Raw genomic sequence first — 22,345 nt, 5'->3', positions numbered from 1 at the left:
AGTGAATACTGGAACAAGTTAACATGGATCAGAAGGTGCCTGCTGCTAACCTGGCAACAGTATGATACTGTCACTGCATAAACCTGCTGTATATAAAAGTCGGCATGGGGATAAGTGCTCTGATTCAGAAGTCTGCCAGCCATTTACTGTCACCAGTGACTATTGGGAAGGAAATAAATTGGCTGCTGGTTTTAGCTTCAGACTGAGCACAAAGTAAGCAACCTGGCTACAGCAGCTGCAGTTTACGTCTCTAATCCCAGTTCCTGCTCACTGTGTTACTGGTTTTTAGCAGCTTGCCTCTGTTGTTGTGCTGTTAGTTTTGTGACGGGGCTGGATAGCAGTGTGAATTGGACTACCACATTTCTCTGTTGTGATCTTTGCTGTGGTTCACCCTAAGAACAGGTGACAGCTCTTTCTAGTGGAGTGGAGTCCTGTTAGGGGTGCAGGCAATTGCCAGAATGTCCTCCAGTGCCTGTACCACTTCTCTCACTGGGAGTTTGGACAGCTTGAACACTGCATGCAACTGCTTCACTTGGCAGCATTGAGCAACACAAAATCAAGTGCAGAAATGCTGTTGTGAGAATGTGTCAGTCTCTGTGAAAAGTCTTCAGAGGTTTTCAGGGTAGTTGGGTGCAGTGATGCAGCTGGGTAGCAGACAGGAGCACTGCAGACTCCTCAGTCTTCCCCTCTTCCCCTACAGCTGCAGCCTGCTCTGTTCTCTGGAGTTCATCAGCACAGTTCTGTTAGGTGTCATGTAGAAATACAGATTTCCAATAAAAATATCAATATCTATCTAATTATGAAAAATTTTCTGATTTTCTTAATTTCTTTATAACCATGCTCTTGACAGACTCCATATTAATATCATTGTACTTCATCAGTCTTCAGGGAATAGTCTTGATTAGTTTTTTTGGGCCACTGTCATATATGATAATCAGTATAGAAAATAATCTTTTAGAAAATTTGAATTTAATGGAGAATTTGAAATATCTTTCAATTTTTCTGTAGAAAGACTGTATTTGGACATACTAAGTTTCTTGCAGCAGCTATAGACATATATTTTGAGAGCTCTGGTCAACTGACATAGAAATCTTTACAGTGCATATGTAGCCAGCCTCATGTAAACCTTTGACCCTGTAGATCTTGATCTTATTTCTGCAAAGGCAGAATAGTTTTCTCCCTTATATAGCTCCTGTATTGTAGCTCAGGGTTGTGTATTGCATTAGTACAGTACCCTGTATGCATCAGTGACTTGCTTTCTATAACAATTCAGTTGTTATTCTGATGATATGTCACAAGAGAAGGTTATGGGGCAAAAAAATAATCCTTTTTTTATCCCAGGTATTGTTAAAGGAGCACCAAAGAATTCTTTGGGTCTTGTGAGAAGCAGCTTTCCTGCTTCTCAAGAGCAGTCATTAGTTGAGTGACTCCAGCTTCTCTTCCTTGCTGAAGATAGCTTCACCAAAGCATTTCACTATTCTTTTTACTGCAGTTAAAGATAACTGCTCATCTCTCTGCACTTTACTCAGGCAGAGCAAAGGACAAGATAATCCCCTTAGCCTGTTAAATGCTCCATCCCATCTGGTAGGTGATAATTGCATTGTAAGGGGATTAACACAGTGGGATATGCTTACAGTGTAATGAAAGCTTCACTATAAGTGTGAAAGTCAGCTGATTGCATTCTAGTGTTTGGGGACCTTATATTTCACATATTTTGTGAAAAACATAAAAGACAAGTTTCATCTGGGGAAGATATGCAGTACATTTAAATGCCATCCTTCACATATTTGTAACCGATTTTAAATTTGTTCTGGAATACTGGTAGTCTGAATATCTGAAATCCTCTTGTAGGAATAGTGCAATAGACTTTTGTTTAGCCAAATGTTGTGAGATCATTCCGTGGAGTATAGCTATATTAAATGCATCCCAGGTGTTGACTAGTGTTAATCAAAAGTACTATAACTTTGAAATCATGGGGTTTAATTGTTGCCAGTCTAAGAACAGTCATGTGTTTTAAACACTGCCTGGAAATCTTCATCAGTAAAGGTGAAATTTGAATAAGCCACACTGTGAGGAATATCACAGTAATTTTGTGTCAGCAGGGATTTCTGTCAAGAGGATTTCTGGCTGAAAGTAGCTCTTCTTGCAGCCAACCAAAATAAGTATTTTGAAATTTCAGTTTCAAGCAAGAACCTAAGGTAGTGCAAACTGACTCTTTATTAAAAAAATGTTTAAAAATCATGTATTTTTAAAGTTTATCTAATGCTGTAGTGAAGATAGTAAATCTTTAGGTTCAGAGCATTTCATAAGCTAACTACCTTAGCTTCGTTACCTTTCAAGATGATAAAGATCCTTGTGAAGATAAGTTTGATGTAGGGCAGTAGCTCAAGGTTGATTATCACCCTGTTGATTGCACTCTCTCATCTCCCTGTATGGTACAAGAAACTGGGTAAGTTGCTCTGTGCTGACCTGCATGTGCCGCTTCGCTGGTTTGAACATTAACCTGTTTGGTTAAAACAGGGCTTGGTTAGTGCACACTGTGCTGGGATATGGCTTCACAGTCAGATGGTTAAATGAGAGTCAGGTATGGAAGTACTCACGGTGTGCAGTAGATGCTTTAGTGACATTGTATGACCTTGCTGCAGGATTAAATTTTGTAATGAATTAAGGTTCTGTGACCAGCTGTGTAGCTGCTGTTTCTCTGGTTTCCATTTCCTGAATTAGCAGCTCTGTGTGCATGTGCACTTCTGGGAGGAAGGGTAAAATAAAATCTAGTGGGTTTTTATGGGCTGTGTGCAGTAACTTTGCTGGCCTGTGATGAGGTTGTTGAGTGTGGTTAAGCTCAACCTTCTTACTTAATCATGGAGCCTGAGTGGGGTCAAGTAGAAAGATGGTTTTCCAAGTTCTGGTGATGAGACAGGGAAGATTTAACAGATTTTTTTTTTCATCTCTCTTGTATATTTGTTATTTTTTTTTAAGGTACTGAGCTCTAAGGACTATTCGTTATTATTTCCTTTTAGGCTGAAAATGTTCACATGAGGAGAGGAAAACTAGGGGAGTTTGCTCTTTTATTTTCTGACATGTTGTAATTTTAAGTAAGCTTGCATGTAGGGTCATGAAACTCAAAAAATAAATGTAACAACATCCTTCCAAAAACATGAAACCATGCCCCCTTTCCCCACCCCACTTGTTTCTGGAATATGAGTTTGTGTCATATAAAAATCTCTCTTGAAAGAACACTGGCAATATATGGCAAGTAATTTTAAAACAATTTTCAGATATTTAGTAATAGATTTTTGACAATTCTTCCATATATGTATTTAAAATTCATGCCAACTATGTAGCAAATCAAATAATATATGATATATAATAAATTTTCTTCTTATTTAGGTGACAAACAGCATGTTTGGTGCTTCAAGGAAGAAGTTTGTAGAGGGGGTTGATGGTGACTACCATGATGAGAACATGTACTACAGCCAATCATCGATGTTCCCACATCGGTCAGAAAAAGATGTAAGTTGAATAAGCTTATTTTTTCTCCTGTCAGTACTGAGATAGTTTCAAGTCTGAAATGTATGTGAGGAAGACTTTCATTTAGCTTTAAGCTCTATGTGGCTGTTTCTGGTGGCAAGTGCTTTAATTTCAGTAAATTTATTAATGTAAACTTCAGCTATATACTTGCCAGTGTTGTTTATTTCTTTTTTTTAATCTTAAAATATTGTATTTGTAATTTAAATTGAATTATTGATTATATCTTGTGCTTCCATGCAGCGCCTACAGGCTTTTTGTTGTGGTTTTGCATTTTACATTTTCAGCCATTTTTAGTTTCTGAAAATGCTTTGTGTAATTTTTTTGCTGAAGTATTCTATGTTAGGTATTTAAGGTAATCCTTAGGTAAGGATTACCTTTTAGGTAATCCTGTCTTAAATTTCAAGGACTTTTGACATGGAAAAAGAACTAGCAGTAAATAATTTTGGACATGTTACTTTTATTTCAGCCTCAGTGTAGCTAAGAGCTAAAAGTTTTCTTTTAAATTACCTGTTTTTCATTAGAGAAAGCAGTTGTAGATAAACAGGACTAATATGGTAATTGAAATGGAACAGTTGCATGTTACTCCCTGCACAAGTGGTTCCAAGATCATACAGATGCTGATTGGATAGGTTGTTTTAGGCCCACAATTTTGGTTTCTTAGATGAGATTATATCTTGCTCAAGCCATTTTATGCTTCTTTTTTACTAAATAAGTTGCTTTGACTTGAATCATTACATGATTGCAGAGCTAAGTGGAGGAGTAGAGTATATGAATGAAAACTCTGTAAATTTTTCTGCATTTGGTCAATGCATTATAACCAGGTGAATAATCCTTTGCAAAGAAATTAGGTGTTTTATAGAACTTTCAAAACACAGAACAGGTTAAGAAAATAGTTTAACTTTTCGCTGGCAGCAAGCGGTATCCTTGTTATGTGAATTGGCAAGATGATGCACTGGGTGCCCACAAAACAATTGCAGAGCTTACTTTTGTGGCTAATTTCACCAACTTAATTGAGCTGTCTGTGCACTCAGAAACATAATTTTCAGGACTTGGATACATATATTTTTATTTGGATGGAGTGACTGGTAGATATTGTTAACTCAAGGCCCTCATGTACTTTTGAAACTACAGTTGTTAAATTAACGAAACAAAAATGCAGATGAGAAAAGATTAGACTGGTTCAGTCTGAACTTCGATTTCTCATGTATGAGAATGTAAGAAGGGCTCCACAAGGTTTGACCAGTCTAGCCCAATCCACTGAAAAATCTGCACATGAGTATGTAAGATCAGGGCATCTTCTGTTGCTCTGAACTGTAGTCATAAATCAGACAGTAGACACACATGCATTTCAGTGAAGGTCTACCCAGTCAGAAAAGTTAGGTGATTTTTTTCATTTAACATTTTTTTCAAATCTTTGCCCAGTCCTTTGGTGTTCATTTTCTTTTCAAGTTGCTCAACAGATTCTAGTAGAATACTTGCAGTAAGGTAGTAAAGATTTGTACTTTTAATTGTGGCTGGTGAGATCTTGATTGAAGATTAGATTTGTCTCATTGCAATTGTTTATGTAGCTCCCTAGCACTAGGAAGTCCTCAGATTTGGATACTGAGTACAGAAAAATTGGTTATTGATTCTGGGAGCCTGCTTTCCAAAGGTTTCTTCCATTCTGAGCTGAAGCATGTTCTGTGATGGATGAAATTCAGGGGTTCCTCTGTTGTGAGACAGTTGCACAAAGGTAGATCTCAGTGATGCTGATAAAACAAAGGAGGGGTTCAAAGGCCTTTTACTGTGATTCTATCAAACTGATTTATAGAACTTTGTTTTGAAATACTTGGCCTTGTAAGGAGATGGCACTTTCACAAGAGAGAAAATCCTGAAGGTTTAGCTTGCCATTGTGGTTGATACCCAGAATCTTTCTCAGTTTTGGAAACAAAGTGTGAAAGAGTTTAGTTAGTTTTCTGAAAACAGCTTTGTCTTTAGGGCTGCTAAACCTCCTTGATCCAGATGAAATGCTGACTTTTTAATGCTGTTATTTCAGGATTCTGAGGAAACCTATGGTGCCTTCTTTCCTAAGGTTTCTCTCTTGCCTTAGTGATAATATTACTTCAGATGCTTCATATGGAGTTGTATGTATTTAAGAATTCCCATGAAACTCCCTTATGTCAGGAGCAGTTGTAGCATTCACACTAATGCTGGTTGGCTGAATAGAGATACTGTACATTAACCTAACTTGTAATTGTCTTAATAGTTTTGATCTGTTTGTGAAATGAGAAAGGACCCTAAAGTTTATTTTGAAAAATAAATAGATTAATGTCTTAATTATAAAATGGCAAACAGATATTTTCACATGCATTACTTTGCATGTGGACATTCTTGTAGAGTTGACTGAATAGTGAGTTGGTTGCTCTGCTTGCTTTGTGAAACAAATGGCTTAGGCTTCACTCTTTGAAGTGAGAGTTACAAAGCAACAGAGTTACTTTTCACCTTCCAGAAAAGTGATTAAACATTCCTTGCATGTATTACTGAGTATGCAATAAGGTTTTTTTTAAAAAAAACCCCACAACCAACCAACAGAAGGCAAAAAGAAACCAAAACCAAACTCCTAATGGAAACAAACTTTAAACATATGAAATTTGCAATGGCATTGATAGTGGAAAAAGTGGTAAAAAATAGTTGGAAGGAATCGCAGGAAATAAGATTAGTAACAATTGAAGGAACTTTGTGTTTTAATGCAGTTCACTTTCAGAGCCTGTCATCATCTGCATATAGTGTGCATTTTCATAAGAAAGTTATAAGTATGGTGAAAGAACAAAAAGTTTCAAATGCAAAATGCGCTCTTTACTGTGTTGCCTGTAAGTTTGCGCCTGAATGGATTTATCAAATAAAACAATGCATCATAAACTAATTTTGCTTGGAGACAAAAGTGTGGTTTCATACTTTTTCACACAGTATGCAAGTATGTATCTGAAAAATGTGTATCTGAATATGTTAGTTCACATCTCTTTACAATTTGGAATTCTGTCACAAGGAAATTAATTTTACTGTTGATGACTGTAGTATGTTTTCACTGTGATTATATTTGTACTTAGACTTTTTATAGAGTAATTGTATGACCATGGTAGGTGTTCTGTACTTTTCTGTGCTTCATCTTCACTTAATCTAGAAGCTTTATTTTACTGCATCTCCACTTCACAATGTATAATAATTTTTATATGTCAGTTCTAGCTTTTGAAGTGGTGCCTTTAACTAGATTAATTCCACGCATAAAATCATGTGCATTTTATAGAAGGGGAAGATGATGATATCTTACCCAATAACTCAATTCATTTAACATTCTGTTTTGTAATATTGGTGGTTTATGAGCTCAGTGGTGGGCATTTTGTTTAGTTTTTGGGTTTTTTTTGTATGCAGCTGGTTATTTAGTTGGTATAAAGTATTTGTTTTGTTGTGCTAGTTCTTAATTGCTTTGGCATTTTTTATAGCATCTTTCAATGAGCTTTTCAGTAGTCATTGGTAAACTGTGCTATCAAACTGTCTGTACACAGGGAGAGTTTGTTTTTACTTGGGTATCCATGTTAACCTCACAGTAATAATGGCATTGTCATTCAAAAGCAGCATCTTGTCTCTAAGATCTTGAAATATTGTTGCCATCCACACTGTGGTCCTACCTTCTTGTGCTCTCCAAGTGCTGCTGGAGGCAGAAGTTCACAACCAACCTGAAATAAGGAAATATGAAAGACTGAATAAAATTTCATTTATTTTATAGTATTATATTTGGGTTTCTATTTCACAAATTACTTGCAGGAGTAAAAATTTTCACAGGCAGATAATACCCTGTATTTATATATGTATACATGGTTTTCATTGATTTATGATACTGAGATTTGGAAATAACTTTCTTGTAACATGGGAATTTTGTGAGTGCTGTCACGTATTAAAAAGTGGTGTAAAGAGGAAGACTAATAACAGTACTTAAAAACTGTCAGAGTCTAGAAAAATTCGTATTTTTATCTGTTATTTGCTAACTCGTTTTACTACTGTTCTTTACTTCAGTGTAACACTTTTTTCTTTGGAGGCTGTGGGTGGATCAGATGTCGTTATTATAAAATAGTGCAGCACAGATGGTAGATACCAGAAATAAAGTAATGTAAATACAAAATGATGCTGATGTTTGCAGCTGTGAGAAAGAAACCATCATTTATCAGGCCAGATATTACTCACAAACTTGCTTATTTTAACACATTTTGTTCTAGGATTTGACTTTGTAGTTCTAAATCAATGTATTTTAGCTACAGCTTGCCTCGTGTTAAAGAAAGTGGCTTTAGGCTATAACTACATAATGTAGCAGCCTTCCCAGAACTGCTTTATTGAGTTTTCTTGGTGCCACCCTGCTGCCATGTGGTACCATGGCAGTGATGGTGGCAGGCAGCTGTCCCCAGGCTGAGCTGGGGCTTTGCTTGGAAGAGGCAGGAGCCTGTTTGGCCAGGGCTGTGGGTGGACCTCCCTCCCACCACCTCCCTCTGCTTTCAGGAAGGCTGCAGTCTATGTTTTCCACTCTCCTGAGAAGGTTGTAAAGTGCAGTGTTTTCTTCACAGTTCTGGCAAATTTAAGCATTTCGTGGTGCTGGGTTTTTTTTTTTTTAATATTTGTTGACACTCTCAAATGAACTTACTGCCGTAAACAGATCAAGAGTAATGAAAGCAGTTACAGTAAAATCTCTCAGACTAGGGATAGGAAGTTGTCTGATAGCCCCTTGCAGCTTACTGATTCTTGGTGTGTACCAGTGCAGAAAAATCAGGCCACTTGGATCATCAGTTAGTTTGAGTTTAGATGCATAGTCTTCCATGATCAAAATTGCTCTGCTGCTGTTTGAGACTCACAAGTAAAATTATGTCCATGTCTTAAGTAAGTGTCTTGGACTCAGTCTTTCAGCCTGCCAGTACTGGTCTTTCCTATATCCTGGCAAAAAAATGTCCAGCCTTCATGTTACACAGGGTCTTTTTTGCTCAGTAGTCCCCCTGTCTCATGGGAGAGGCAAGTTCTAGGCCTTCTCTGTCTGCTCATAACGACATAGGAAAAGCTAATTGAAAAAAAAAATCTGCCTAGTTTGGTGATATAACTTTGGACTAGAAGCAGAAATCTCCCATACTGGGTTTTGTGGCTGTTAACCACTAGCAAATTGATTTTGGTTGTTGCAACTATAAGTCTGAGTGTTTTTTCCTTAAGATTCTGACATAACTGGCTAAAGCTTAATAGGTTTTAACTGCTGGAAGAGGCTTTAGTCACTTTAAGGCTGCTTTGATTTTTATTAAGGTTACAACTTTTGGCTGTTGTAGACAAAAAGAAATTCAAGTGGCTTCCAATTACAGTTGCATGTATGCTCTTGGAAAGTTGTTATGTTTTCTGTGTCATGTAGCAAGTAGCCCAGTCAGATGAAATAATGATTGCAAAATGCCAGAAGAAATGTTTTTAGTACTATTAATACCATTCATCTTGAATCTTCATTACCTGCTCTAGACCAAGTTGGAGTAGACTATAATGGTGACTCAGTGACTTTGAATGCAACTCAAGATTCTGGTAATATAGATGAAGGTTTTGCTGAATTTAATATTTGTTGTTGATCCAAATTGTATGGAAATAATTAAAAAAAAACCCAAACAATTTTAAACTGTTCCTTACTTAGGTATGACAGGAAAAGGTGTTTAATAAAGTAAAGATAGAATAAGTGAGATACCCATACAGCATCTTCCTGGTCCATAAGATTTGAGAAATGCTGCATTTAATCTGCCTGGAACAGATCCACAGGATTTTTCATTGATTTTTTTTTTTTTTTTTTTTTCTTCTTGAGGTTTGTTATCTTTGATGTTCAAAGTGTGTTACGACATTAAATTATCAGACTTACTGAATTTAACACTTGGCCTTTATTATGGTTTTATATAAAGGTTTCTCTACAAGTCATTTTGCAATTAACTTTTCATGTAAAAGTAAGTCACACAATAGATATGACCTACTTTGCAATATTTCAAAAGAAAATCCTCTTTATTATAAGAAGTGTTCAATATATATTATTTGCTACTGCTTCTAACTGAATTTTAAAAATCAAGTAGTACTCATTGTACACAGGAGGTCAGATTCTTTTTTCTCTTTTTAAAGTAATCTATTGCCTCTTTGGGGTTTTCTGATTATGGGGATTTTTTCCTCCAAATTAACATTATAAGTAAAATATTTTATGCTGAGGTCTGTACCATCTTCTGCTTATTACATCACATGCCATCACAGCAGTTTTTTAGTTCCCTGAGCAGCTATGCTTATGGGTTATTCTTTTTTGGCTTAGCTGTTTTGCTTGCCTGTCCCAAAGCTGGTAGTACTTTTTGACTGATGTCTCTAGTGCAGTGTCTGGTGTGTTGACTTTTATTTTTAAACTTGAGTCTCAGGAGGTGTATTATAACTTTCTGCCTCTCATTTTTTTCACACAGAATTACAATTTTTCACACCTTGCAGTATGTTCTAAGATTTTCCAACTTGTCAAACTAGAATGTTGTTTTTAATTTCTTTCCTTTCTTAAAAACTGCTGTGTCAGCTTGTTTTATCAGTGTTTGTTAGTTTTGGGGGGAGGAACTAGTGTGCATTTGAAATCTTGTTTTCCAAGTGTCTCCTCTTCAGCATGCTTTGGTGTGTGTTGCAGAGCAATATTAGTGTGAGTGAATTTTATTCCTTCTGAATGGGAACAGGTTGGAAGAGGTGCTCCAGCACTGCACCAGGCATGTATCACTCACTAATGGGCATCTAGTCCATGGCATCAAGTATTTTAGTTAGGAAAGCATATAATAGTTGGTAGGCCCCCAGAATCAGCTTTTTTTTCACAGATGTGCTTCCCTCTAGCTGCATCACTTGTTGATGCAGATATGGCCTGTGAACCTATATGAATGCTGAGCTGAAGCCACTAGGTGTTAAAATTTAAGTGAGTTTTTGTTCAGTGAGTTCTTCAGTAAGAAAAAAATCTTGTCTTGCTCTTTCAAGCTTCTTTGTGTGTTAGTGTGGTTGTTTGTTTCTGTAATTCCTTACCATCAAGTACCTGCACTTTGTTCTTAGTACATGTGAGTAAAATGTATGCCGAGTTAGGTTATGATATATTTTTGATGATCTGCAGTAACTGCCTCCTGTAATTTCTCATTTCATGTATGTATTTTAAAAAAATCATAAATACCTAGTGACTTACAGATATGAATGCCACTTTTGGTACTTAGTGACTTAGTATGCATGTCTTCTTTCTCATTTCTACCATCTGAATTTGTTCCCAATATAGACAAACTAGCAGTTTCAATTTATAAGGTTTATTTGAATTTTGCATCTGCCTAGATTATTTCAACACAGCAGTTTGAAGTTTATCACAGTAAAGTTATTTTGATTTGAATTCTTTACTCTCAAGTTGAAAACCCTTGAAATTGCCTTATGTCTAAGAATTCAGACATTCCTTTCCTTGAAACTATCCTAAAATTCAGTCCAAGTCCAGACTAATTCACTAAACAAGCAGCTATTTGCCTGTGTGTTGCTAAGTATAAGTAGCATGTTCTGTTTTGGATGGAGGGATTAGATCAGCTAATAACTCCTCTTGCAACAGGAGGACAATCAGCTATATCTAGTTGTTGGTGAACAGCTTATCAACAAGAAGTGTACAGGGATAGATTTTCCAATATTTAACTTCCTTTAAGATTACAATGGGCTTCTTTTCCAAGTGTTTAGATTATAGGTCCTGTTTCTCAAATTTATTATTCTTTACATTTCTTCAGAAGCATGGAGAACAGTTTGTTTTCGTCTTAGAGCAATGACTGCAAATCTGGTGTCATGTGCCTACATTAGTTGCCATCTTTCTGGGCTATGCAAACCCAAATCTCCATCTTTTTTCATAGAGGGTGATGATGGGGTTTTTGTGCGGTTTTTTTTTTGTTTGTTTCATGGGGTTTTTTTTTGTTGGTTGGTTTGGTTTTATTTAGGGTTTTTTAGTTGTTACTCTTCCCAAGAGTGTGTCATTTGTCACATTTCTGGTGTGCTCTCTGAATGTTGATAGAGTTTAATGGAAATACTTGGTAATATGTGATTTCTCTAAAGTGGGCTTGGTAGAGCAGGAAATAGATATTTATAGGTCCTGTTCGTATTTGTGAACAAGTATGAAGCCAGCTCTTAGGGCAGTATATTATAATTTTAACATTGAAATCTTACCTGAAGTTTATATCTGTTTGTATATACTTGGCTGCTACCTATCCACTCATATTGTAAAGGATAATGTGAAACTCTCATGTGTTGAGAAGGAAATGACCTGTTTGTATGAGGCATGTTTCACAGAGGAAGATGATCTCTGATTTAATTAAATGAGTATTTCTTTTTCTGTAACAATGGGTCTTCTAGCTGCAAGGGTAGAAAACCTGGAAGCTTTTAGATCTTCTGTGCACTTTGTTGCAAGTAAAAACTGTGTTTATACAGGTAATTTTTATTGATGTGTAATATACTGCTACAGGTGTTACTGTGAAGGTATTTTGGGGAGTTTCTAAAATTTTTCATTACTTTGAACGAGTTTTCAGTTGTTTTGGTTTTCTAGCCATAACATAATGTTAGATACTTCCAGAGCAAGATAGCACAATATCTTTGTCTTTAATAAATTCCTATTCTTCTTATATTTTAGATGCTGGCATCACCATCAACATCAGGTCAGCTATCTCAGTTTGGGGCAAGTTTATACGGGCAACAAAGTAAGAATTCTTTTTATTAATAGTATATTTATTTTAAGCTAAATATATTCCAGTTTGACACTCTGGAACGTGCAGATGGTTTTGTTTTCTGGTGACTGTAAAAATGACAGCATGTCTACTTGTGTACAGTTGTTTTAAGATACATTTTTGCTTTGCTTGGTATGCATTTTTATAGTGTTTAGTATGCAAAATATCATACTGTCACTTTATAACTGCTAAATATCCAAATACAGTCTTACTGTAAAAATTTTCTGTGATTTAACAGACTTTCTGAAGGAAAACCTAAAAAAAAGCTAGCTGAGAAAAAATGAGCCTAGTTCATAAAACTATGTAAGGAATAGAAGGAAATTATACCTTAAATATAAGGGATACTTCATGCTCTACAGGAGCACAGTAAATCTTGTGTACATGCTTGGCAACCTGCATTTGGCAAAGAGCTATGCCATTAAGATTATTGCTTTCTGAATCACTGTTTTTCTTTCCTGTACCTTGAGAATTTCTTGTGTTTGCCAGTCATACGGACAGCGCTGCAATAGAAGAGATATAGAGTGACAGTCACAGTGTAATGCCCACTTAAAGACCACCTGACTTAGGGCTGGCTTTGAGAACTGAACCTCCTGGTAACTGAGAGGTGCACTCAGGCAGTGACTCAGAATATCCGAGTTAGATACAGTTCCACAAGTTAAACTGGTTGTGAATATCATCTCTCCTGTGTCATTTGTCACTGTATGCTTTTAAATGTTTTCTGCTGTCCTGCTAAGTGCATCTGACTCAGATTCCAAGAAAAAGTGTCTTCAGAGTACTTTAGGGAGTCTGGGCTTTTTTATCTAGACAAACTAAAAGCTTTGTTTGCTGGATGCATGGCCTTCCCAACTTCTTTCGGCTTTCTTCAAATGGTTTTAAAAATACAGTGGAGTTTTTTTGTGGAGGGGTTTGTATTTTGGTGATGATGTTTTTGTGGAAGTTTTTTTTGTTTCCTATCTCAGTGGTTGTTGATGAATGATCCTGTAATATAAACTGCCATTTTATTTTGCTACTGAGATTTATATGAGCAGCTTCTAGCCAGTCTGAGAGTCATGTTTGGCTCTTGTCTTTTAGGTGCTGATTCTGCCACTGTTGAACCTTTCAGACTTTACTGTATACAGATACTGAAGTAGTTTATTCAATTCTGTTTATCACAGTTTTTTGAGGTTATCTTTTTTTATTAACTTGGTTTTTACATTCAATTGGTTGCTGTGCCTAGAATGTAATCTCTAGCATGGAGACATTTATGCCTAAAACCTTGAAAGTGGATATTATCAGGTGTGAGTTTCTACCAGATCTTGAGAAAAAGAGGGAAGAAACTTTTTTTGTTGAAGCCATGATTATGCTTAAAATACTCTTTAGGAAAAACAAAGCTGGTAGTGCCTATCCACTTCTAATGATTGGTGGCTGTCAGTCCTTAAGCAAGATGTCATGTTACAGCATTAATGTAACTTAACTTGACCAGTAGGAAGGAAATCAGCCATTTCATTGGCCTGCCTCCATCATAGCCCCTGTAGATCTCATCTCAATTAGAAAAGTGGAAAAAGAAAGTGTAAGAAAAAACGGTTTGGGGTTTTATTTTCTTCTTTCAGTGAATATTTCAACTGCTCCTCCTTGCCAGGAATATGGTTTTTCACTGTAACAACCCTCATCAGTTTAAAAAATCTAGTTTAAAGAAAGCCAATAAGAGGAAATAATCATCAGTCTAAAGCTGGTTTTGCTAAAACAAATGCACAAAATCAAGTTGAATATCCTAATTGTGGTTTTTTGGTGTGCTGTATCTAGTTTGGAATTGTATATATTTTTTCTGTACTGTTTTATTTTTAAAATCCTATATAATTGTTAATCAGCAGGAAATATTATTTATAATACATATTTATTCTCATTGAAATTATTCTGATGCAGCAAATCGCCAAAATATTTACAGGGAACTCTTCAATGTAATCAACTTTTAATAAAATGTTAGGATGCTTGTTATATCAAGTCACACTACCTCTTAATCTGAATGTATAGAGATAAACCTGAGTGTTATACACGAGTTTTATTGTAAAATCTCCCTGGATTTGCAAACTGTAGGGTGGGACAGAGACTGCAGTTCTAATAGTGTAAAAGCTGAATGAGTGGGAGATTTAATACCTTGTTCATGATAATAATTTGAGCATATGCTGTGCCTATTCTTTGCATTCTTAGTGTTTAACCACATTATACATTGGCATATTACATTGGCATATTCAGTTCTTCTGCTGGGGTTTGTACCATGGGAGAGTGCTGATCCATCAGAATTTTCGTTTGTTTGGTCTGCAAGATAAGGTTTTGAGTTCTGTCAGTCTGCCTCAGTTCTGTCAAAGCAGTGAGAACTGTCACAGCCATCATTTTTTATATGCTAAGTTTGTTACTATTGACATGTTGCACTAAACGACTTTTCTTGGCTTTTAACATAATTCTGAAACTTCTTAAACATAGAAAAGTGATGTGAGAGTGATGAAAGTTTTTCAACATTTTGAAACAGGGCAGTAACTGGTTATTTTCTGCTGTTCTCAGTTAAAGTGATTTAATTTTTTACCTCACTGAAGTGCTTTTTTATTCTGTCACACACAATTATTTGTGTAGAAAATACTTTTGATCACATTGTTAAAACCATTTTATATGTTTTTAAATGCTAATAGGGGGCTGTTAAAACTCTGCTTCCTTTCTTTTCTGATAAGGTCAAACTTGATCAGAGATGTTCAAGTAGTGTTGCCATAAGCAACTTGAACTGCAAAGAGAGAATTGGCCTCAAATGTTGCTTTTGTTGTCCTAAAAACAGTGTTATTGTTAATTAAAGATCCATCACTTTGTTTTTTAATCAGAGATTTGCTTAATTTTTAGCAAGACAAATCAGTGTTCTAAATACTGGTCAAACACTTATTTATTCAAAAGTAATTAGCATATTTCTTGAGTGCAGTTACTGATTTTCCTAAAATGCTGCCTTCTTTTGAGATAATTAGTAGACTTTCATGTCCTTATCAAAAAACTTAAAATTCTACCCTTCATGTACAGTATATCGTCTCAAAGGAGACAAAATTTTGTGACTTCAGAGAAATTCCTTTAAGAGCCTTTCCAGAGTTGAAAAGAAATGGGGCTAAACCTGATGATTGAGTTTCTACTATTCAAACAAGGACTTAGTTTTTACACTGCACTTTCCTTCAGTCTTTACACCTTTTTTTTTTTTACATTGTCAGCATAAATTGTTTCCATCTATACCTGATGGAGAAGACTTTGTTCCTGATTGCTCTGTATCTCCACCCCTCTGAATTGTTTTTTCAATAGGTGCACTAGGCCTTCCAATGAGGGGAATGAGCAACAATACCCCTCAGTTAAATCGCAGCTTATCACAAGGCACTCAGTTACCGAGCCACGTAACGCCAACAACAGGGGTACCAACAATGTCACTTCACACGCCTCCATCTCCGAGCAGGTATTTATCCATAGCCCATGTTTCTGCCATTGTGTCTTTCTGCAGAGCTCTCCTTAAATGTTCGGCATTTGTTGCCTCATACTTTACTGTCTGATAAATTTAAAAAGGAGAAAAGTAGTTTCTGTGGCCCACTGCCTGTGTTAGGGATATAATACCATAAAAAAGTAAGGATTTACTGTAAGACAATATTTTATTTTCATCTGTAAGGGACAAATTGCCAGCAAATTCTGCTTCAGAATGTAAGAGGTTGTTATTTGATTGTACAGTTAAAATTTTGCTTTGATGTCATACACTGCATAAGAATATAAATATAGTAGTTAATCATTAAAAAAGCTGTAACACCTTTTCATATGTATAATACTGAAGTGTTTATCTAAATCTGATGAAGACTTGGTTAGCATGTAATAGGTCATTTGGAATTTCTGAAGAAATCCAGAGCTGCATTAATTATAGAGAGTAATCCAAACACACTGTTTGGTTGCTGAAAGCAAGTTAAGTTGCAACAATTTGGAGTCCATCCTCGTTAGTAATCTAAATGAGTAGCCAAATGCTACTGTACAGATTCATCTCTGTGGATGGTTTTTCTCTTTCAGGGGGATATTGCCTATGAATCCTAGGAATATGATGAACCACTCCCAGGTTGGTCAGGGCATTGGAATTCCCAGCAGGACAAACAGCATGAGCAGTTCAGGGTTAGGCAGCCCCAACAGAAGCTCTCCAAGCATAATATGTATGCCAAAGCAGCAACCCTCTCGACAACCTTTTACTGTGAACAGGTAAGGCTCTTTAATTGGAACATCCCTGTATATAGACATGCTACTCTGGAATGTAGCTTTTTATCCATTAGAATAAATCTTAAAACCTTAATATTCATGTCTGGGCAATAAACTTGGAAGCTCCTTGTAATGTTCTTATAAGGTCTTTGAGGGCTTTGAGCTAAGTTCTCTTTCTGGCTATTGAATTTCTGCTGCATCCACTTTAAAGTATGTGATGTTTCTCATGTATTCCCAAGTTTATTTTTGAAACATACCTTGAATTTTTAGCATCTGCATCTGTTTTAAAATTGTTCATCTAGGGCTTTGGGAAGAAGTAAGGCAAAATTTTAAAACGTGATAGTTATTCTGGAAAAGTGGTAAACTTATTTAGACACAGTAAGGATCTAATATTTTACTTCTTTAAATTCTGGAGTGGTACAGAGAACAGTGGCCTACCATTCATTTAAGGATTTAGCGCTCATTTAGATGCCTAAAGTTTCTCAATTACTTCTCTTTCTCTAATTCTGGCCAGGATACTAACATCATAAATCATTAGGCTTTAACTGTGTTACAGTGCTGTGTTTATGCTTCATTCATGTTGATAAACTTGTAGTAAGCACTGTCTTAATTCTAATTATTTAATGTGTGTAGTCACAGCTTAGCATGGCTGACTGCTTTTGAAGCTTGGTTCCATTACCTCATGATCTCTGTGCTCCCAGTTAAGTCCTTTTTCTTCCTTCATGCCCTTTGGAGGAGTGACTTAAACAGAACACAAACAAGCTCACAATGGTCAGGTCTAACCCAATCTAGTATTTTACAAAATAGATAAAGGGAAGTGAAGACTAATGTCACAGTTACCTGAATCTCAATCAGATTGTTTAGTTTTGTAGTTTCACACTGGTATAGGCATACAGGTACTGTGCTCAAGCACAGCAAATAGTGATGTTGTAATAGCAGTTTGTGGTCTTGGAGCATGAAAAGACTTCGTATCTTGCCTCTAATTACACAGCCTTTGCCTTTTCTATCCTGTCTAGTGGCAAGAGAGCTGATAATTTTAAAAGATAATATATTCTGAAGTATTTTTGAAGTTTGAGATCACAAACAGATGAAATAGTAATATACTTAAAACTTTATGTATAGAGGACAATTATATTGAATATTGATACATGCATACAAACTACTTGTTTAATTATCATTCAGCTGTAGGATAGATAATGAAATCCCTGTGTGTAGGAACATTTGAATTAAAATGCTTTTATTTTGCTCTTTACGTTTGTCAGTTTCAATAAGTTACAAGTTTTACAAATTGAGAAGGAAATATCTCTGAAACAATGACTGGCTCTTATTAACCTGTGGAAATACAGTAGTGCTACATATCCAATGGCTATTTGAGGGTGTTTAACACAATTTTGAAATTACTGTTGGGGAAAAGAATTGACAGCATTTGCTTGTCAGGTGCATGAATTATGTAACTTTCAATAAGCATTTTCTGAATAGTTGCTTAGTTGGAGCAAAGAAGGTTTTTAGGTTTTTGAACATGCAGCATTTGAAGGTATTTCAAATTAGAGTTAAATGCTTCAGATTCGTAACTGTAAAAAGTTTGGATAGGTGAAATTTCCACCAGGGAATCATTTCATATTTTTGCTTATGGAAACTTCCAAAATATTAGCTTCTCTCCTGTTACAGGTGAAAAGTGGATGTGATTTCCCACAGGGCAGACATTCAGAATTTCACTCAGTTGGGTGTTGAGCTTCTCGACATCTCCAGCTCCCAGGGGATGAAATGGATTATTTGTGAAGCTATCTGTGTAACCACAGTAGTTCTGTATGATATATAGATGTTTTCAAACATTTTTGCTTGACTGTATGAAACTACAGCTTGTGTCTTTGCATGACAGAGACCATCCCTCTGTTCACAATAATGCCTTGTGTACATGGTGTTGCACACCATAACTGTTCAGCTTATAAATGAGTCATGGCCACCTTGGTGATTTTCATGATCCAGCTTCCCACCTGCCAATGAATGGATTACAGCTTGACTTTTAACTACTGCATTTAATGCTGCTTCATTTTTGTATATGAAATTATTGAGTAATGATCATGTTAGTCATAACTTGTTTGTTGAGAGATGTCTTAATACACAATGGCTATTAAAAAACTAAGCTATTTTGAAGTCAGTCATTCCAGTTGACCTGATTGAGCAGTGCCTGTTGATGCTGCACAGTGTTTTCAGAAAATAATTAAAAACCAAGTTTAGGCTAATATGGCCTGCTTAGGCTTGAAATAATTTCAGTTTTTTCCCCTTTAATATCTTCCACTGGAAATACAAAGTATGTGTATCCTTTTGTCTGACTTCCTGGATTTTCTTCACAGTATGTCTGGATTTGGGATGAACAGGAATCAGGCATTTGGAATGAATAACTCCTTATCAAGTAACATTTTTAATGGAACGGGTGAGTTTACTCTTTAATGTTCACCGTAAACTACAGTAGAGATTTTTTTTTAATAAGTCTAATTGAAAATATTTTGTTCTGTTGGAGTGCAACTTTCTAATAATTTTCAGATGTTCCATAGAAATGCTGCTTCAAGAGCAGTGCTAGATAATTGGTACTACTTTATAGCAGTGGATTTCAATACTTTTGAAGACATAGTGAGAGTAGTTCTGTAGTATATATGCTTTATGTCACATGCCTATAGATTATACTTATTCAGTTAGAAGTGCAAACCAGCTCTTGAATTTGAAAAGGGTATTGGGGAGGAAAAGGTTTATCCACATTCTATAAAAACATTAGGTATGTAAGAACTGTGGGAAAGCATTGCTTTTCAAATATCAAACTCCTTTTGAACAGCTGGTTTATCATGTGATCCTTTCAGCCAATAGTTTAAGTTGTGATTTTTCTCTGGGAATTACTTCTTCACCTGAATTTAATGAACTAGAGAGGGGAAAATATCTTCATCCATAAATGATTTAGGTTAACGTGTGCTGATGTTTCTGTACGTGGCTGCGTGTATGAAGCAACCTGAGGTGCTGGTGATGTCACAAGAGTGGAAGGGTTTGGACATTCCCTAAGACATTGTGACATTTTTATAGATCTGCAGCTCTGGCCTCACTTATGTAGCATTTCCTGCTGCAAATCAAAAAATGTTCCCATGTAACTTGCACTGCATTGGCTTTTCAGCTGCTTCAGCTTTATCTTACCTAATCTAAGGACAATAGAACTCTTTGATGCTGCTGCTAATATGGGTCATTTCTTCTTGATAATTCTTCAAATTCAAAACAGATTTACAACAAATTTTAATACCTATTCTAGAATTGTAATTTTGATAGTTTGCCTGTATTTTATGTGTAGTCTTTAATTCAGGAGGAGTAGACCTTACTAAATGCTATTGACAAGCTTTGTTTTAAAACAAACTTCAAACATACAGATGCTCTTTAGAGTAGTTCTTGTAACACAAAAGCTGTAGTTTTTTGTAGTAATTACAGAATGAGAAAAAAGATCAACTTGAAAGAAAATCTGTCCTACATTTGTCTTATTTGTGATGACGTCTTTGAAAAAAAAATACATCAGGGAGTTAAAAATGCCTGTTTTTATTGTAGATGGAAGTGAAAATGTGACAGGACTGGACCTCTCAGATTTTCCAGCACTAGCAGACAGAAACAGAAGGGAAGGAAGTGGCAATCCAACTCCATTAATAAACCCTTTAGCTGGAAGGGCACCCTATGGTAAGATGATACATTTGAAAGCTCTTCAAGTGAAATGAAATTTCTTGATTCACCTTTTGCTGTTAATAAGTCAATAAACAGTCTTTTCAAAAATGCCAGACATGAGCTGCTAAGACTCATTTTTAAAAATGAATAATCGATACTTGTGATTGGAGACTCCCATTCATAAATATTAGAACTCATCTGTTTTAATTTTACTGTCACTAGGGATTGTTAGGATTTTTGGTCTGTATGGCATGATTGCTCTGAGGCTTCTTAGTCTAAAAATTTCTTTGGCAGTAGGTTTTAGCAAATTGCATATATAGAAGAGCTGTTGATGTCTGGGTAGCAAATTGCAGTAACAGTATTTTATTAGTAGAGGTGTTATTGTGTAGAAAGTCATAAGCTGTAAACATCCTGTAAACTTTTACTGTTTATTGGTAGTATTTGCTGTTGTACTGTTCAGTATCACCCTTACGATAAACTTCAGATTTCAAAAAATAACCTGTAAGCATCAATTATTATCACTCAGATTCCAAGTATGTGTCATATAATTCTTGCTGTACAGGTTAAAAAATAATAAAAGGAAAAACCGTTAGGTGGATGCAAATCTTATTATTTGGGTCTTGAAAATATTCAGGTAAGCTTAGTGTGAGGCACAAAACTTTCTTTTTTGTTACTGCTTTAGTAGATTTTGTTACGCATGTTGCATCAGCTACTGTGAAAAGTTGCTTTTATAACTGTAAGTTATTTCTGTGACTTGTCAAATTTTGAACCAGAAATAACCTAATGTTTTCTAACTATAAAATGCTAGTGGTTTTCAGAGATAGCACCAACTTTAATTGGACAAAATAGATACTGCTTTATCAAGAGAAAGTAGCCTCATGGATTTGGCATAGCTAGGGCCCTCTGCATAAGATAGCCATGACAAAGAGTTTAACAAGTTAAACTGAATTGCTGAACACAGAAAAAAAGTGACTTCCCCCAAAAAAAGACACTCAAAACTCACACCAAGCATGAGCAGAGAGTTAATACAGCCAGAGGCTTCTGTAAGATTTTGCCTAACATAGAGTGGCTTGGGTTGTAAGGAACTGTAAAGACCATCTAGTTCCTGCTCTGAAAAAAGAAGACAGGTTGTGAAAAATTGATAGAAGATAGGAGGGAAGTCCACACAGATGTACTTCCAGCACAAAGCTTGAATTCAATATTAAACAGCACTGCAGCATAAAAATATCTGTAACTGCTCTTGTGCTTATACCATTTCCCCATTTTGGTGCTAGCATAGCTGTTTGCATGACTGCATGATAAACCATAAAATAAAGTTCTCTGAAGAGCTACCCTGATCATCTACTTAGTGCAGCAGATGTGTACAGGGGTAGAAACAATCAAAAAATAAAAATGTGAAATACTTTGGATGTTGTCTTCCAGCACAAAATGTGGAGAACACTTTTGCTTGTGGACAAGAAAGAAAAGGTTTGAGATAGAGCAGAGACCTACTTTCCTCATGCTTAGTTATTCAGGAAAATTATACTTCAAATAACTTTTAGATGGAATAAGCATGTCCATTAAAGTTAATTCATTATCAGTTTTATTCTTCCAGTGAAAGAAATTCTAATAACTCTGGATGAAAAGGCTGAACAGCAGAAACAAGATTAACTCAGTATTGAGTTTTTTCTTAAATAAAGGAACTTTGATCTCTAATTCCAATGCACTGAAGAAAGTCATATGTTGTCTTCTACTGAACAATTTTAGTCTTACCCGTCTACTAAGAATCTTCAAAGAACAGGACCTAGACTTTCTTCTGTCTTCTGTTCCTCTAGTGCAGTGTTCTTTGCCACCAAATCACTGTATTATTTCTCAGCAAAGTCTAGTCACCTTTTGTGTGTGTGGTGTGGTGACTGGTTTGGCTTGGTTTGAACTGGCATAAAAAAAAAGTTCCTGTTCAGTTGTCAGAATCCTTGCTCCAGTGTGACTGGCCTACTTCTCTTTTAAGTTAGGATCGGATCAATGAGAGTTGCAGGCTAAATGTTTTCAGTTTTCATTCTGAAAGTTGGAGTCATTTTTATGTCAGAGGCAAGTGTTGCATTGTTGACATGTTCTGCTGAAGTTAGCTAGTTGTCCTTTGAGAATAC

At 35.8% G+C, this 22,345-nt stretch overlaps 1 protein-coding gene across 3 annotated transcripts in view; it reads left to right on the top strand.

Annotated features, from left to right (window-relative positions):
• The window catches only part of CNOT2 (CCR4-NOT transcription complex subunit 2), an 80,067-nt gene that overhangs the window by 46,021 nt on the left and 11,701 nt on the right, over positions 1-22,345 (top strand). For 2 of the 3 annotated variants that reach the window (XM_079303284.1, XM_079303282.1), the window contains exons 2-7: positions 3,391-3,513; positions 12,209-12,275; positions 15,609-15,756; positions 16,350-16,532; positions 18,884-18,963; positions 20,109-20,234. In XM_079303284.1, the coding sequence (XP_079159410.1) occupies positions 3,403-3,513; positions 12,209-12,275; positions 15,609-15,756; positions 16,350-16,532; positions 18,884-18,963; positions 20,109-20,234 (715 nt within the window). In that variant the 5' untranslated portion in view covers positions 3,391-3,402. Of the gene's footprint in view, positions 1-3,328; positions 3,334-3,389; positions 3,514-12,208; positions 12,276-15,608; positions 15,757-16,349; positions 16,533-18,883; positions 18,964-20,108; positions 20,235-22,345 lie in introns of those variants that run through there. The other variant, XM_079303283.1, reaches the window with a different exon arrangement.

Source organism: Erithacus rubecula, assembly GCF_903797595.1.
Source record: "Erithacus rubecula genome assembly, chromosome: 4".
NCBI classification, from domain to species: domain Eukaryota; kingdom Metazoa; phylum Chordata; class Aves; order Passeriformes; family Muscicapidae; genus Erithacus; species Erithacus rubecula.
Note: the sequence above shows the minus strand (reverse complement) of the source record. Positions and strands in the feature narration are given on the sequence as shown.